The sequence below is a fragment of the Leptidea sinapis genome, chromosome 20, assembly GCF_905404315.1.
Source record: "Leptidea sinapis chromosome 20, ilLepSina1.1, whole genome shotgun sequence".
NCBI classification, from domain to species: Eukaryota; Metazoa; Arthropoda; class Insecta; order Lepidoptera; family Pieridae; genus Leptidea; species Leptidea sinapis.
This window is the reverse complement of record NC_066284.1, coordinates 5,548,120-5,566,766: the sequence shown is the minus strand read 5'-3', so window position 1 is coordinate 5,566,766 and position 18,647 is coordinate 5,548,120. Positions and strand designations below refer to the sequence as shown.

At 34.5% G+C, this 18,647-nt stretch overlaps 1 protein-coding gene across 1 annotated transcript; it reads left to right on the top strand.

The window, feature by feature from the left end:
* Positions 1 to 3,370: 3,370 nt before the first annotated feature.
* LOC126970328 (uncharacterized) lies at positions 3,371 to 17,006 on the top strand. The gene is made up of 7 exons (XM_050816184.1): positions 3,371 to 3,602; positions 5,548 to 5,714; positions 11,224 to 11,392; positions 12,190 to 12,390; positions 13,322 to 13,427; positions 15,100 to 15,224; positions 16,844 to 17,006. Exons 1-7 carry the CDS (start codon positions 3,569 to 3,571, stop codon positions 16,930 to 16,932), a joined length of 891 nt encoding a protein of 296 aa, XP_050672141.1. The 5' UTR covers positions 3,371 to 3,568; the 3' UTR covers positions 16,933 to 17,006.
* The last annotated feature ends 1,641 nt before the right edge of the window (positions 17,007 to 18,647 follow it).

The window sequence follows — 18,647 nt, the reverse complement described above, 5'->3', positions numbered from 1 at the left end:
CACAAAATACCAGGTGTTATTAAGTCTGAAATAAATTTGTCGTACTGTTCAAAAAATATTATTTTCAATTGAAGTAAGTAACTAATTACTCGTTGAATATTCTAACACTGCAAAGCTATTTTATAAAGTTAAAACTGGTATATAAATATAAAATATAATTCATAAAAGTGTAGGATAGATGAAAGAACAGGTCACCTGATGTTTAGTAATCATCACCACTATCACGTTTTAGGCGCCATTCATAGAATATTCATTCTATTAGTACTAGATCTTCTATGATTCGAGAGTCTGCGCTGATAGAGAGTTATAATGTGGACTCACTATTGGAGTAGTTTCTTATTCCATTGACCCTAGATTCTTCGACGCCAATTTGGTTTTGACTCTCAGAGGACTTCGGTGATTATAATTATTCCAAGAGATACAGTCGGGGCACTATAGGGAATGTTGCTAAGCGGTGTGGTAATAACAAAATCTTTTTCTTTGTGAATGTTTGTAACATGAAAATGATATATACTTTCAAAACGCACATGGTAATGGTCCAAAATAAATAATAAAAGATAAATAAAAATAAAATCTATTAAATTGTAAATAAGTCAGAATCAATAGTAATATTGCCACCATATAAATAAAATCACGGGTGGCGTAATTTTATTATTTATGGAGGTATATTTTGGTAATTTGCCTTGGATAGCTAAAAATTACCCTTTCATTGTTGAAAATAACCTAGAAACATGATATTTGGCGAGAGGCAAAGTTAGTTTTAGTAAAACTGTAAATCAATATTTTTTGTTATAATACAAGTTAGTTGGGGTGTGAAATAAATACACGTTTAAGCATCTCTCCTTCCGCTGACAAAATGCGAGTAAAGAACTATATTCGCACTCAAGATACATACAACAGAAATGTATTTCGTTTGAATAAAAGAGACAAACGTCTTAAAAACTTATCGTAGACTGTTCTCACTGTCGGTGAAGACTCTCTCTATTAGATTGTCATTGTGACAACAGCTATTAAGGCGAAGGGTAAGCAGAAAACACGCGAAAAAGGTGTTTTTAGGCAAATTTTGTCGTTAAAATATATTATTTGGAGCTAAGAACACTACTTTGTCCTGTTACACATATCCTTAAGTCTTATTTGTAGGTTGGTAATGCTCGCTGTTGGTTATAGTTTACACTCCAGAGCTATTTTGAACTACCACTTTTCTTTGCAGTTAAACAAGTTTTTTCTCGCCATGACGCATTTGTTTACTACAGCTCTCAGAAAAGTTATTCTTATAGCTTGTACTTTTTTTGTGTAGGTACATTTATTCAGATTAACCAATAATCAGGATTTTAAACATATAAACTGTTTGGTCACAAATCGGTTTCTACCGTTTCGGAGGAGTTTGGTAACAAACACTAGTATACGAGAATTTTATACTCGTATATTAGATATTTACATAAGAGCTTACTGTATCATTATAGAAGAAATTAACAGTTTAGGCGTTATATGTAGATATCAGAAAACTTATTTCTATAACCCTATGTACAAGTTGGAGCTGCTCCCTAACTCATTTCTAGTTTTTAGCACTACGAGATACTCGTTCATCACAGGCGGTGGGATAAGTGCATTGCAAAAACATTAATGATTTTTGCAATTACATAATTTCATTATTTATACTTAGTAATTGAAAATTTATTGAAGTAGTCGTTACTTTACGGAAATCCATAATTAAATCCAAATGTTTTGAATTTTCTTAAGTGTTAACTCGTCAGTCATCAGTCTCGTGCCAGAGTTTGGCAAGTCAACATCTCCTAAGGATGCCTCGTGTGGAGGTGAAACCTGTGTAGAATCGCTTAAAGACAAATATTGGCGGATATAACACTTAAGATAACTCAAAATATTTGCATACTTTGTAATAGATCAATTATTTATTACATTTTCTTGTTTTTTTTTATTTTTTTGCTGTCTCTTGTATTTAAGCCATGAATTTTTTCTCTTATGAAATATATAATTTTATCATAAACGAGCCCATGATTTCTCTCTTCTGATAGAGGTATCAAAGATTTTATTTCTAGCTTTAAAGCAAAGTAACGTGGCATGTTTTTAGTGTTAGCCTCAATACAGTGCCCCAAAAGCCTTGAACCTTTAACAAGAAAATTGAAAACAATCATAGCAACATATAAATTTTTATAAAGTTATTATATTTTATATAGTCAACGATAGAATCGGTGAAATATATTTACACTTACTCAAGAATTCTTTATAAATGAATCAAAATAGATAACATATTATCGATATAACTGATATAATTGCTGACGCACATTCGATGCGGACATTGTAATCTTTTGTTGATATATTAAATCATTTTCAAGTACAATCAATCGGATAACAGAATATACAACACCTTGCAACAGTATTTCTGTTGAGACATCAACAAAATCCTAACAAAACGTATAAAACAAGACAATTAAAATAATTAAATGGACGTTGCAGATTTCCCACCACAAGGTAAAATAATAATTTACACAAGTATTAAGTAGCAGATGTATATATCAAGTACAGCTAGTTGACCCGACAGACGTTGTTCTGTACATAATAAATTAAATTGCATACTAGCTAATGCCCGCAACTTCGTCCACGTAAAGGGTTTTTAAAAATAATCAGCAAGTTTAGAATTCAAGATTATCTCGTATCGTATTCCAGTTCCGGTTCCCATTTTCGCTTCCGTTCCCAATAATTTATATGAATTTTATTTCAAGGAAGATTTCTATGGCAAACTAAACCTACTATTGATATAGTTATAGCTCATCGACGTAAATTTTAGTTTTTTACAAATCCCATGGAACCATGGATGTTTCCGGGATAAAATCTAGTTATGTCCTTTCCCAAGCTCTTCTCTATCACATTCACATTCATTCACATTTATAATATTAGTAGGGATTTGCGAAATGTATAGATTTACTAGCTGACCCAGCAAACGTTGTATTGCCGATATTAAAATCGCGATAAAAAAGTAACTGTTGATCGGAGATGAGTGAAAATTTGAAGTTGTATGTTTAATGCTGACTCATAATCAAACAAATTTAAAAAAAAAAAAATGTCAAAAAAAATAAATTTGGCATGGACCTCCTTTTAAGGGGATGAAAAATTGATGTTGTCCGATTCTCAGACCTACCCAATATGCAGTAAAAATTTCATGAGAATCGGTAAAACCGTTTCGAAGGAGTTTAACTAATAACACCGCGACATGAGAATTTTATTATAAGATGTGTTATAGGTTACTACCTATAGTATTAGTATTGTTGCAGTGGAAGGTATAATTGAATTGTATTGCGCATAGTATTCAAATAAGATGACGTTTAGAGCGACGTAGCGCAGTTGGTCAGTATGAGAAGCAATGTCGACCTTGCCGCAGTAAATATAGATTTCACCGGCCGTGTCGCGATCGCCAACTAGCTTGTAGACTACAATCGTTCAACAGTCTTATCAAAATGGATAGATTACGCGGTAATCGTCGAACATATTGTTATGTAGTGCTAAACAAGTACATATTCGATGTAGTGTAGTTATTGGTGTTGTGTTCAATATGTCTTCAGCGTCTTCCAGCTCGGGGAGGAAGTGTTAGTATATTACATTGGATTACGCTTACTCGATTATACCTGCTTAATTCAATTTACAAATGTAGCTGTGTGGTTTTTGCACTTGAAACTATAACAGTTTTCTTTCTATTCTTATCACGTAGTTTTCTTTTAAGATTGCATAAAAATTTAATATTTTAGCTAAGTGTAATTATTATCAATAGATAATAGTACATAACATAGAGTATTTTGTTTGTTAGTAGCATTTATTTTGGCCGTCTATTTCACAAGTTAAATGTTAAAAAAATGATTAAAACGCGTGTAATTGTAACTTTGTTTTTACGTTAGATTTTTGCGCTTTTGAAAATGCATGCAATTCATCTGCAGTGTCCCTGAAAACGAGATCTGGAAAAATCTTGAATCGTCGCTCGGTTTAACTAAAATAATAATAAATTTGTAACTTTTACGCAAAAATCTAATGTAGAAACAAAGTTAAAATTGCACGCATTTTAATCCTTTAAAAAATGTTCTATTTAAATGTGTAACACTCGCGTTAATCAAAGAAAATACTTACACAATTATTTAAAATTATAAGTTAAAAATTCGACGAAGTACCAACATAATAATTTCTCTAAGCTTCACTTGGATACATATTGGATTTTTATACGAAATCCTTAGTGCGTTTTGATTTAGCTTAAGTTGACTAGTAAAATTTACCATGACCTATATATTTTTGCATAATAAGTATTAATGTTATTGCAGAAGTACTTAGATGTCTTTAGTGTATTTATTGTGAATATTGAAATCGAAACTCTTACAAATTGAAGAATTTGAAATATTGTATATGCATGTGGTAGCATTAAAAAACAATCTAGATTTAGTTTGTTTTCCAATACGGACGAAGTCGCGGGTAACAGCTAGTAATTTATAAAATAAAAATGGCTTTTCTTTGATTCTTGAAGAGTAGTCAATAATAGTTAACATTTCATTCATTTAATAAGTTATCTTCGATTAATGATTGGTCTCCGCTGCGCTCCAACTAGATACAACAGACGTATTCGGGAAATGCGGCAACTAATAATAATAATACGACTACGCCCAAGTGGGCGTATTCGAGTCAATCTCAAACAGTGTGTGACGTTGACGTACCACATGTTCTGTTAAACTTTCCTAATACTAAACTACCTTCCGACTTTTCTAAACTACTTTCCTAATACGAAACTAAAATACCGGGTTGCGAAATAAAACTTTGCAACTACAAGAAATAAGAAATACATTAGGATCACCTATCATCAGTAGGTATTTTGTATTTTATTAATTTCGATGTAAAATTACACAAAGCGTAAGTATGTTACAAAATTTAAAAGATGCCTTTGGTCGTCAAGATGACACGCACACAAGCATCTAATAATTGCCGTAATAAAAAAAGCTGTGGTTCTTAGGTAGTCCGGTATCTAGTTGGAGCGGAGCGGAGACCAATCCTTAATCTAAGACCATTTCTATAAAAAATAATCTTCAAAATTGTCAAACAAACATACCAATTTAACAGTAACTCATGTCGAATTTTACTCGGTCATTCTCACATCGGTACATTTTTCGAAAGATTTGAAAAGAAACAATAACTTATCAATAAAAGTAAAATTGAAGAATCAAACGAACATAATAAGATTTAACGACGTTCTTAGACATAATTTCCCCGCGTTATTCTAAAATTTTGGTATATATCAAATTTGTGATCACGTTTCTGTACATATACGCATGAAATGACTTTCATATTTAACCACTTCGCAAAAAAAAAATCAGTTAAAATTAGTACAGGTATTACTAACCATTGGCCAAATATAAGCTCATTTCAATGTTCTTACAACATAAACAAACTGTAGTAGAACAAGTTATAAGTTAAGTCAAGTTAGAAGAATATATTAAATGGACTTTGCATTAAGTTAAATATGAAGGTAGTGAAACTTAAATGTAATTAATTTCACAGTGGTTCTAAGTACACTTCTCGAGACCGACCACTATGAAAGTTTGATCAAGGAGCTAACTTGTACGAAGTGTAACAGGTATATGAAGTCACCCATATACTTGTGTGTTGAAGGACATAGTACCTGTGGGCCATGTTATGAGAAGAGCTATCAATGTCATATCTGTAAGGTGAGTGTAGAAATAAAAAATAATCAAAACGTGTTATAAGTAAGCAGCATCATCTGTCCACAACAGAGACAGAGTAATATAGTCTGAGTCGTAACACAGCATAAAACAAACTAAGCTGTACCGTGTGCGATACATTCTCGATCAGTAGACGACTGTTTTGCCATAATAATGGTTATTGTGGCAATACGACGGTGGATAAATTAGTTCTTCTGTTATAAAATTGGGATGAAATACATATTAGCAAAAGAATATATTTTACCTACTTCATGATCATCATCATCAGCCGGAAGTCGTCCACAGCTGGATAAAGGTCTCCCCCAAAGATTTCCACGACGATCAGTCCTGCGCCGATATCGACGGTCCATCTTGTGAGGGGCCTACCAACACAATTTACCTACTTATTGAACCATAATTGATACTTATGTAAAAACACAGCAAGCATCATGAATTATAGACAAAATATTTATGAAAACAGTGGCAGTCAGCAGTTTTTCTTATTTATCGTAGTTTTCAAAAAGTAAAAATTTTCCAATTTTAAACGAGTCATATTTATAACACTACAAAACGTTTTCTTTATGTTATAATCAAATTATGAGGCTCCACCTCTTCTAAGTTTGGCAATTATTTACGAATTTTTGTCATAAATTTGTTAGTCAAAGATGGAAACACGCCATTGACTTGTAGTTTAACTAAGGCATCTTGTGCGACCTAAAGTTTGACTAGCCAAACCTAGAAGCGACGCATTTTGGCGTTTGTCTGTACAAACCGGTCTCTCCTAGGATTAGCCATAAACTCAAAGACTGAAACACGCACGGGTTTTGACAAAGGCTTCTTGTCAAATGTATGCTTCGAAGTTTAAGTTTCAAATAAAAATTATAAGGTCCCTCCCAAGAACGAGGCCACTCTTTTTGAGATGAGACTTTATCGTTAAAGACCAATCGTGGCATATCATGCCTTTCTTCTTTACTTAAATTATATTGACTGTCATAAAAAACAATTCCACGAAAATTTTATCGCGGAATGCATGCTGACGTCACACAATTTTCATTTTGTCGCCAAATCGTAAAACAAATGACTCAATAATATTTGCAAAGAGTTCCATTATCAAAACTTAAGCTTATTTTTTATTATATTCTTTACAAATGGCCAGTTCTAAAAACTTTTAGTGTCACCCTCGTAACATATGTTACAGCATTGTATAGGGTACATTAATGGAAAAGTTATGTGTGATTGTTATACGCAAAACAATAATTATTAATTTTTAAGATAAAATAATCACTCAGAAAAACTGCGCATTTGCGCATATTTTCTCCTGCCTTATCTTTTAATTGCTTCAACCATTGCTTACTGAATTATATAGATAAATTATAATGAGACTAGCTGACCCGACAGACGTTGTACATAATAAATCAAATAATGTTTTTATGAATTTGGCAATAATATTTCATAACATCAATAATTTATTTCCTGTTGTTATAATGCAATCTTTTCACAGTAGAACTGTCAAACCGTGCGCCAATAAATTCTCTCATAAAAAATATGTCTCAATCTCTCAAGTTGGACTAGACTGCACTCCATGAAGTAATCCCCATTAAAATCCGTTCATTAGCTTAGGAGTTTACTGGGAACAAACATCAGGACTCTTCATTATCTTATATATAATATTCTCGTGTCCCGATGTTTGCTACCAAACTCCTCCGATCCGGTCTGAGAATCGGCCAAGATCTATTTTTCATACCCCTTATTGATAAGGGTGGTAACATCTAAATATATTTGTTTATTTATGTAAATTTATTTTATTTTATAATGATTCAGCATTGAAAAATACATACAACTTCGAAATTCCTACGATCTACAACTTTTTTTGCATCGCGATTTATACATTATTCTGTTCCATTCTGAAATCCGCTATAGGGTTGCAAGATGGCAACCGAATATTATAATTGTAGTGCGATATATTTGTAGGTCTAAGAATTGGTTGCATCTATTTTTTATACCCCAAAAATTTAAATTATTTTATTTCTTTTAATACTTTATATGGCAATACTAAGTTTGCTGGGTCAGCTAGTATTATATATTATGAAGATTGCATTGCATGCATTGTTTTAATTTGACGTCATCAAAGGAAGTAAATTCAAATGCATTAAGTACCTATCATGATAAAATAAAGTAGCGTTCTTATATCACATTACGGGGCCTTAATTTGTTTACGAGTTACATCATTTAATATGTTTACAATGGGTATACAATTTTAGTTTTAACTCTTTATTTGAGTAGTAATCTCTAAAGCTGTCGTGGTTGAGAATGTGAGTTATCCTATTATCATAAGACCAATGATATTAAAAAGTATAGATAGGTTACGTAGACAACATTCGGTGTTTGAAAATGATACACTAACGCACACATGAGTAATTTAAAATTGCAATAGCACACTATATTACCATTACACGTCAAAGAAGGATAGTAAATGCAATTATCGCAAACGAAAAAGAGATAACTCTAATTTGCTAATTACTTCGTATTTGTATAGAAGAAATACAGTTAATTCATCAGATATGATTTTTTACCGTATACCGTGATTTATGCCTAATTTACGATTCATTCATGAGTTCATGTAGTAAAAGCTATAAGGTAGTAAAACTGCATTGAAATTAGGTAGATAATGTGTCATTGATTTTATAAAAAAATAATTGAATATTGATTATAATATATGATATCAATTATTCATACATAAAATAATAAAAAACATACAGACACCAAAACAAAACCGAAAGGTATCTTTTTTTTATGGAATAGGGGAACAAACGAGCGTACGGGTCACCTGGTGTTAAGTGATCACCGCCGCCCACATTCTCTTGCAACACCAGAGGAATCACAAGAGCGTTGCCAGCCTTTAAGGAAGGTGTACGCGCCTTTTTTTGAAGGTACCCATGTCGTATCGTCCCGGAAATACCGCACAAGGAAGCTCATTCCACAGCATTGTAGTACGCGGAAGAAAGCTCCTTGAAAACCGCACTGTGGAGGACCACCATACATCCAGATGGTGCGGATGATATTTTAACTTGTGGCGAGTCGTGCGAAGGTGGAATTCGGCGGCAGGAATCAGGTTAAACAGCTCTTCGGAACACTCCCCGTGATAAATGCGGTAGAAGACACACAATGAAGCTACGTCTCTATGCAACGCCAAGTGATCCAGCCGTTCGCAGAGCACTGGATCCCCGACAATTCGAGCTGCTCTGCGTTGCACGCGGTCAAATGGATCGAGCTGATACTGGGGTGCGCCAGACCAGAGATATCAGTAATACTCCATGTGTGGCCGGACCTGCGCTTTGTAGAACGCTAGAATGTGGGCCGGCTTGAAGTATTGCCGTGCTCTATTGATGACGCCCAGCTTCTTCGAAGCCAATTTGGATTTGCCCTCCAGACGGCCACGGAATTGGCAATGGCCCGTGTATATGGCATCACCAGTGCTGTCGTCTGCATAGCAATGTATGTTGGAGGTGTCCAACATATCATTGATATGCAGAAGAAACAGCGTGGGAGATAGCACACAGGCTTGGGGCACTCCAGCATTCACGGGCTTAGGGTTCGAGCAATATCCGTCGACAACGACCTGTATGCTGCGCCCAGTGAGGAAGCTGGAGGTCCACTTGCACAAGCTCTCGGGAAGCCCAAATGATGGAAGTTTTGAGAGGAGCGCCTTGTGCCATACACGATCAAAGTCCTTCGCTATATCCAGGCTAACTACCAGGCCTTCCCCCTTGCTTTCAATAGCCGCCGCCCATCTATGTGCTAGGTATACCAGAAGATCTCCTGCCGACCGACCATGGCGAAAGCCGTACTGTCGGTCGTTGATCAACTGGTGACCTTCTAGATATTCCAAGAGCTGGCGGCTGATTATGCTCTCCATGATTTTGGAGAGCAGGGAGGTAATAGCATTAGGCCTGTAGTTTGCCGGATCCTAACTGTCTCCCTTTTTTTTGGATCGGATGTACAAGGGCTGACTTCCATGAGTACGCCTTTGGAATAAGAGTGCCGGAATAAACGCGTTAGAACCGGCGTCAACTCAGGGGCACACGTTCTAAGCACGATTGGAGAAATGCCATCCGGCCCGCTCGACTTCCTGACGTCCAACGAAAACAGAGCTCGCCTAACAGTTTTCTGTCTGAACTGTACTTCAGGCATAGAGCTCTGACACCGCGGGATGGTCGGCGGTGTTTTTCCGTTGTCGTCAAGAGTCGAGTTGGAGGCAAAAAGAGCGCAAAGGAGATCAGCTTTCTCTTTTGCCGACCTACATCTATCCTACAATCGACCTATATCTACAGTAAGGGTCCCATTTTTACAATTTTACTAACGACGGCTCCCAAAAAGTTTTAAGATTACAATTATTATTTTTTGTATCTTATATTATTCATGAATATCTTTTTGTGGAGGGTTTATTACAATAAGGTAATAGGAGAAAAAGAAAATGATCCATAGATTCTTCTGCAGTTAGCAAGGGATATACTGAAAGGGACAGTGTTTCTGAAAAAACTCCTACGTAAACAAATAGCACTCACTGTCTACATCCGCTACCTATCCTAAACAGTTTTTAGTAGTTTGATAGTTCGTCTACCTATATACTCACTTGTTTATTAAAAATTATTACATTTCGTATTACATTCACTACAACAACGATTTTTTTACATCATTTCCTAAGATATTCTACCTCGATCATCCCGCAACAGATAGCATCAATATTTTGTCATTTCTGCACGTTAATCTATGATTGGATAAATAATGAAATCAAATAAAATGTTATAGTTCATTATTTCTTAACTGTGGTTTGTAATTCTATGATTTTTTTTACTTTACGTAATTAGTGCATCTTCCCATAACACAAGACGGCATTTGAATGTTGTACCTATATCAAATTGTAAGCAATTCTGTCAACAACAAACGCGTGTGTACCGTTTTTGTATCGAGAGAGCAACTACGACCAAAGGAACCAATTGACTCAATTTAGGCGATTGATTTTCGGCGCGCTAGTGACATATCTCCTCATATCTATCTATCATTGCATAAGACAAGTTGTTTTAGTAGACTGTTGAGAGCTTTGTTACAGGTGGGAGGCTCCTTTGCACAGGATGCCGGCTACATTATGGGTACCACAACGGTGCCTATTTCTGCCGTGAAGCAGTAATGTGTCAGCATCACTGTGTTCCGGTCTGAAAGGCGCCGTAGCTAGTGATATACTGGGCAAATGAGACTTAACATCTTATGTGTCTAGGTGACTAGCGCAATTGCAGTGCCGCTCAGAATTTTTGGGTTTTTCAAGAATCCTGAGCGGCTACATTGTTATGGGCAGGGCAAATCAATTACTATCAGCTGAACGTCGTGCTCGTCTCGTCCCTTATTTTCATAAAAATAAATAAAAAAAAAAGTTTTTTTGTTGGTATTTTGATACCATACAGCACAGCAATGGATCACTTTTTATTACGACACATAATAATAAGGATTTTGTTTACAGAAAGAATTTGCTCAGATACGTCCAAAAGTATTAGAATCATTAGCTAATAAGGTGCTGTTCCCGTGTACAAATGAAGGTTGTCCCAAACATGCAACTCTGTCACTGCTCGAAAAACATGCAGTGCATTGTCAATACCGTATAATAAACTGTTTTATGGCTAGAGTTTATGGTAAGTTTCATACTCGTTATTATGTTTTTTATAATTTCACAAAACAATAACCACCTTACAAATAAAGTTGGTATAAAGTAATACCTGAAAATAAACCAAGAATATGCGAAATGTTGACTATATCGTTGACAACATTGTCAATACAATGACAATTCTGAAGTTTTTCAAATGTCAAGCAACCTTTCAAATAACCGCGGGAAACGTTATAACATCCGAATAATCCAATCATATGTGAAATGTATATTTGTAAACATTTTGCATATTCTTTGTTTATGCTCGGTTATAACTTTATAGCAATTTTATTTGTAAGGCCCTAACGGTCTTACAAATTAACTAGGAATGAAGTTATACCTGTAAATAAACCAATAATATGCAAAATGTTGACTATATCGCTGACAAAACTGTCAATACAATTATTATAATTTAGAAGTTTTCCGAATTGCAAGCAACCTTGCAAATCAACGCGCGAAACGTTATACGAGCGAATATACCAATCATAAGCAAAATAAATGTCTATTAGTGTATAATTTGCACATGTTTGGTTTATTCTCAGTTATAACTTTATACCAAGTCCATATGCAAGCAAGGCAATAGTTTAAATTAAATGTAAAATGCAATGTGACGTAAATAATTGAAGTGCTTTTTTTGTATTGCTATTATTTTTTTAGATTATTTTATATTAGGTATATTAGTTTGATGTTTTGTTTGTTGAAGTATATTTTAAAGTAACACCGTGAGTAGATTGTAATTGTTCGTTGTAATTTATAAAATTTATTGATTACTAATTTGATATATAGGTGAATGCAAGTGGGAAGGTCGTGCAGGGGAATGGATGGATCACTGTTTTTCTATTCATAAACAAAGGGTGACTGAACTACCCTTCATAACAATCAAAGACAAATGGGACGCAAAAAGAACTGAACCCGTTCTCAATTATTTCTTATTGAAATGCTACGAAAAGATATTCAACGTGTATCAAATATATGATAGGAAAGGAGGTAAGGTTTATTTAACGGAACAAAGGATATATTTGGAACATATAATTATAAATAATAGAATATTTTATGTGCACCTTTAGCAAAATATTATAAATGAATTATTAATGCTAACATTTTTGTTCACTATTACATTATGTGATGAATAAGAAAAAAAATTGTCACTTCTATACTATACAATACTGTCAGCATTTTCGCGTTGGAAAGCTAAGCCCTTTGGTTTCCAGTATCTCTACTGAGTTTATAGGCCCCACGCGTCAAAGGTCTGGCCACCAAACGTAATAAAAATGTCAAACTCACTGAGACCGACATATTTGTGAAGTGTACTACTTCGGCAGTCAAAGCAGCAGCCCCAGCACCCTAGCACTGAAGTAGTCAGTAACATCAAGGTATACCAGCACCTTTCCCAGTGCCCAAGGCATTATGCATCACGCTTGCCATCTTGACGAACAAAACCAATAAGAGCGGCTAATGCCCAGCGGACTATTTCATTGATGCTGGCGTGACGACTGTAACGGCCTGTTGATTTAACATTACCGTACGTTCAGAGCACACTGTCATTGATGAGGTTTATCTAATTTTATAGGAATAAAGTGTGTGCATGAGTGGTACACATACAGACAATCTTATTATCAAGAAGGGCATCGATTGGCGTAGAAGGAAAAGCCTGTAGCCACCCAAAACCCAAAAAAAATTTGTGTTGCTTAAAGACGTAACCTAATCTAGATATATTTGTGATATAGAAGACAAAAACAGAAACTAAAAGCAATTCTTGTTACTGTCTGAAGATTTGCCATCAAAATGTATTGTAGGTACAGTAATTTCAAGTTTGAGCTAACACTGTTTCGCAGGGCCACAAAATGTTGTTATTCTTTTAAATTGTAATTGTTATTCAACAGGCTTCATTTCATTAAAATTCAATTTTCTGTTCCAGGTCGCATGATGTGGACAGTTCTTGTCAATGAGGAGCATTCGGAAAAGTTTTACTTTGAAGTAGACATATTTCTTCCAAGCCTGCCTAGCAAAAGAATCGTCTATCGGTAAGATATCCCAAACAGGGCGATTTACCGACTTAACGTAATTTACTGAAGTCAACACAACAAAATACCCTACAGCTTCCTTTGTAAATGATATCGTTTAAAAAGTTTTCACTAATCTTGGTTTCATTTTCGTAAAGAACTTAAGGGATTTCTTTGTGTATCTAAGAAAATTTTGGTTCATCGAGATAACGCGTTTGCGAATAATTTAGATAAAAGTAAACGTTCTTCTTTTTTTAATTTATTTTTGTAACGATTTTACCGGTCATTTATATACGTCTCATATTCATAAGATAATATATTGAAGACGTTGATTAAAGAGTCACGCAATAGATTATTTGGATTACTTTAGTGGATCACCGCCGCCCACATTCTCTTGCAACAACAGAGGAATCACAGGAGTGTTGCTGGCCTTTTAGAATGACTTAGGTACGCAATGGTCTTAGGCAATTGTAATTTCAAGTGCTTAAGGAATCTTCATTCAATTCACACATAATATGATAAGAATGAATAAAAATTATAGAAAAAGTATGAAACTACAAAGCAAAGTGTTTATTTTTAATGATTTTTTCTTTAAATATAATTAAACATTGGAAAACCAAATAATTTTTGTACTTATTAAGTTAAAGCGATAATCATAATTTTAAACATCAGTATTACAGACACAACAATATCTATGTGCGTTAATGAGAGTCAATTGTATGCATCGAAGTCAGCGCCGTTGGGTATTAGGAGTTGGTACTATTAATTTGTTTTTAATGAAACAAAATTTTTATTTGGTAACTGCGCAGCTACGACAACTGGAGCTAAATGCCAGCGACCTTGAGCGATATGATTTCACGGCTGCCGGCCCGCCATCTATGTAACAAAGCCAATATTGTCAAAATTCTTGCGTGGAAAATAGTGTATATGCTTACAATCCTCGTTATTCACTACAAATCTGAATAAATGAACCTACACAAAAAAGTACAGGCTATAAGAATAACTTTTCTGAGAGAAGTACCAAAGAAATGCGTCACACCATGCCAAAAAACTTGTTTAACTTCAATGAAATGTGGTAGTTCAAAAAGGCTCGGCAGTGTTAACTATAACCAACAGCAAGCAGTTAGCAACCTACAAATAAGACTTATGGATATGTGTAACAGGATTAAGTAGTGTTCATAGCTCGAAATGCTATACTTTTACCACAAAACTTGTCTAAAAACATCATGTTTGCGTGTTTTCTGCTTACTCTTCGCCTTAAACGTGAAGTTAGGTTCAAATAGATTTTAAATAAATTAAGTTTTTATTCAATTGAAATCAAGCTCAATATGACATAATGTAAAATCACTGTTTTTTACTGTAAAATAGACGATTATTCCTTAAAAACACTAAATTTGTACAAATAAAATTTGAAAACAACATTTATGAACGATTCGGGACACGAACCGATCTCTCACGTTCCGTGCAAGAGGTTCATCGTTCATAGATTTTGTTTTCAAATTTTATTTGTGTAATTAATCCCTGAGGGTTATCACTTTAAAACATAATAAATCACTAATTTTATGTAATGTCTCTACAACCCAGAAATGCCAGAGCTGGAGCTCGACGGTACAAAAAGAAACCATTTACAACTAGTATGTATGAAGGAGTCTGCGCCAGTATAACATACCTTCATATTTTTTTATTATTTCAGACGTCCATGCAAATGTGAAAGAGACGCTGATTTTTTGGAGCACACGCAAAATGTATACATTCCTGTTGAAAATATTTTCTCAATGTTAGATGAAAATGAGTATTTAAATTTCACTGTAAGGATCGGTAAGTTACTCAAATTACACCCGCGCTTATTAATTAGATAGGCCGCCTTAGCGACTTTATACTCATAATGTAAAGTTATAAAATTATTAATCTGGTAAAATTGTAAATGTCCCAGTTATAATTATATTATATTGTACAGTTATATAAATTAATTCGGGACTAATGGCATTTTTAAATAAATTAACTAGAAATTGTTAAGTTAAGATAAGTCCAGGGAAATTCACAAGTATTGCTCGAGACAGGATTATCTATGGGTTTAAATTGACAACAAACTTACTTTCCGATGCTTGGGTATATAATTTAAGATTATTAATATTAAGTTATAGTTTACATATCATATTCTTAAGTTAAGTTTAAATACATCTCACACCTTCACATACATCTTACATTTAAGTGATTTATAAATAATTGTTACGTTCAATTATTACATTGAAGAATTGTGACACACATCACTTTCTTTAAGTGTTCTTTGGGAAAATTAAAAAATTATTTTACAAAATTTATATACACAAAATATGTTCTAAATAGTTCACACCAATCAATGATATGTTAAAGTTCTTTGATGGAGGATCGATTTTCTTCACATTACATTTGATAATTATATTCGAGGAAAAAAATACATCTGAAAGCACTTACAAATCCTATGGTTTTAGAAACCCAGTTATATAGACGACCTGTATAGCCGAGTGGTTAGCGATCCTACCTACTAACCTAGAGGTCTCGGGTTCGAATCCCGGTAGGTGCAAGCATTAATTTGATGAATATTGATGTTTGTGTCTGTTTCATGGATGTTTATGTGTATTTTCATATGTATTTCTGTATGTTTAAGTAAGTATATTGTATTAAATATATTATCGTTGTCTTGCAACACACACAGGCTATATATGCCTAATTTGGGTCTAGATAATTTGTGTAAAAAGTGTGTCAATATTATTATCTAATATATATAATTCTCGTGTCATGGTTTTAAACTTTGAACTCCTCCGAAACCGGCTTGACCGATACTCATGAAATATTGGGTAGGTCTGAGAATCGGAAAACATCTATTTTTATCCCCCTAAATGTTAAGGTTGGTCCACACGAAGTTTTTTTAAATTTGTTTGATTATGAGTCACCATTAAAAAATACATAAAACTTCAAATTTTCACCCATCTACGATCAACAGTTACTTTTGTATCGCGATTTTAATATCGGAAATACAACGTTTGCTGGGTCAGCTAGTATTATATAGATGGGAAATCTTTGAATCTGAATAGATTTTGATCCTGACCACCTCTAGGTGGTCTGGTTTCTAACTTGGTTTTCTATCTTGCTGTATCTTTGTTAGGGACCTTCTTCTCTCTTGCACGCTTCGTTTGTCTATACGTTAGTATATTGCAAGTCTTTCATCTCGTGCACTTCATGAAATAAAAACCTTGAGACTTAACATCTTATGTCTCAAGGTGACGAGCGCAGTTGTAGTGCCACTCAGAATTTTTGGGGTTTTTCAAGAATCCTGAGCGGTACTGCATTGTAATGAGTAGGGCGTATCAATTACCATCAGCTGAACGTCCTGCTCGTCCCGTCCCTTATTTTAATAAAAAAAAAACCTTTAATTATAACTTATGATTTAATTTTAGGTGAAGTCGAGAGCCTGCCTCTATTGGGCACACCAACTGGCAGCGAGAGTCTTATATTACTAACAGATGATGAACATAAAGAAAAATAAGCGTAGTTTGTTATTAGTATTGTAGATTGTCAATTTTGCGTGTAATATTAATAATATATAATTTACAGTATTAAGTTATTTAGTTTTTATTTCATACTTATAATATTTCAGCGGCCGAATTCCACCACCGGGCATTACGTGCAAAGTACCATCCGCATCACGTAGACGTCTGGCATTTCACAACCGCGCGTTTTGTTTGAAATTTCTTGCCTCGCACAGCCACTTTGTGGAGTCAACTACCGGCAGCGGTCTTCCCGAACAGATACTACTTAGGGCCCTTCAAGAAAAAAGCATACCTTAAAGGCCGGCAACGAATTTCTTGACACATGTTGTTGCAGATGTTCATGGGCAGTTGCCTCACCTCTCCCCATCCCGTGAGCCTCTTGCCCGTTTGCCCCCTCTTATATAAAAAAAAAATCCAAAATTCAAACATTGCAGAATTCCATCTGGTAACGCCATATGTTTCTTTTAGTATAAATTAATAAGTATGGATGCGATTATACTTCTTTATCCTCCATCTTCCCCCACCTCTCCCCGCATCCTTCGACATGCCTACTTCACTAGTCTGAGGGACAACGTGAATGAAGTTCGAAATAAGCCCGCTTATTTTCTACTTAAATGCTCAATTATTAAGAAAATTGAACCACCAGTGAGTGATAGTGATTGGTGGAAAAACGCTAGTGGTTAAGACTGTTTCGTCATCATCAAGCCAGAACAGCAAGTAAGGCATATCTTCCTCATTCCTCAATCACCGATTGCATCTATCTGTACAGGTGAATTTCCAGACTCATTCAATATACAGTCCACTTAAATTCGTCGTTTATCCTCCACCGTAAAGTAAGAAGAAGGAAAAGAAAGTAAGAAAAAAAGAACAAAGCTACAGTATTAAGTTCCACGTGCAGTATTGCTGGCTTGTTGATAAGTCATGGGTACCTCCGCATTATAAAAAAGGTGTCCACCCACTTAGATGGCTGGTAGCGCTCCTGTGATTCATCAGGTTTTGGGCACGAAATCCAAGAAGGATATATTGAATTACGAATCATTAATTTTGATTCCCTTATGAGTGTCAAAATATACATTTTTTACGGCTATATTAAGACGGCGTAACTTAGACGTATTTACCGTATTTCGTTAACTTAAAAGTTTATTAATTATTTTTTTACATTTTCAAGACACTTGACTGAGACATAGTACAATATCGTTTTGGTTTCACCTGGATATTGTAGGGTCTTGACAGACGGATGTACAATGAAGTGATTCCATGTTCCGTTTTTCCTTTTGCACAGCACCCTAAAAATTACCGAATCTTCAATTGTTATGATGATAATAATCAGAAGTTAGAGACATGATGATGATTAACAAAAATTTTATATAAATTACAAGAAAACCCACCGCAATCATTTCAACTTACATAAAAATCATGTTATAAATCAGGCACGGAATTATGAGAGCATAAAATTTATTACATTAGCTTCCAGTTGCGTTCAACGCGCCATTATATTCTAGACAAAACAAATTTATGGGAGTGTTCACTTCCGCATAGTAAAATATTATTTGAGTCACAGACAGAAAATAATAAGAATTATTAGTTTCTGACAAAATACGGCGTTCGTGTTTGTAAAAAAGTCTTTGTGTTTTATGATCTGTTCACTTTTTAAAAGATGTTTAATACAATAATAAAATAATTTCAATTCAATTAGATGTCTCCTTCAGTA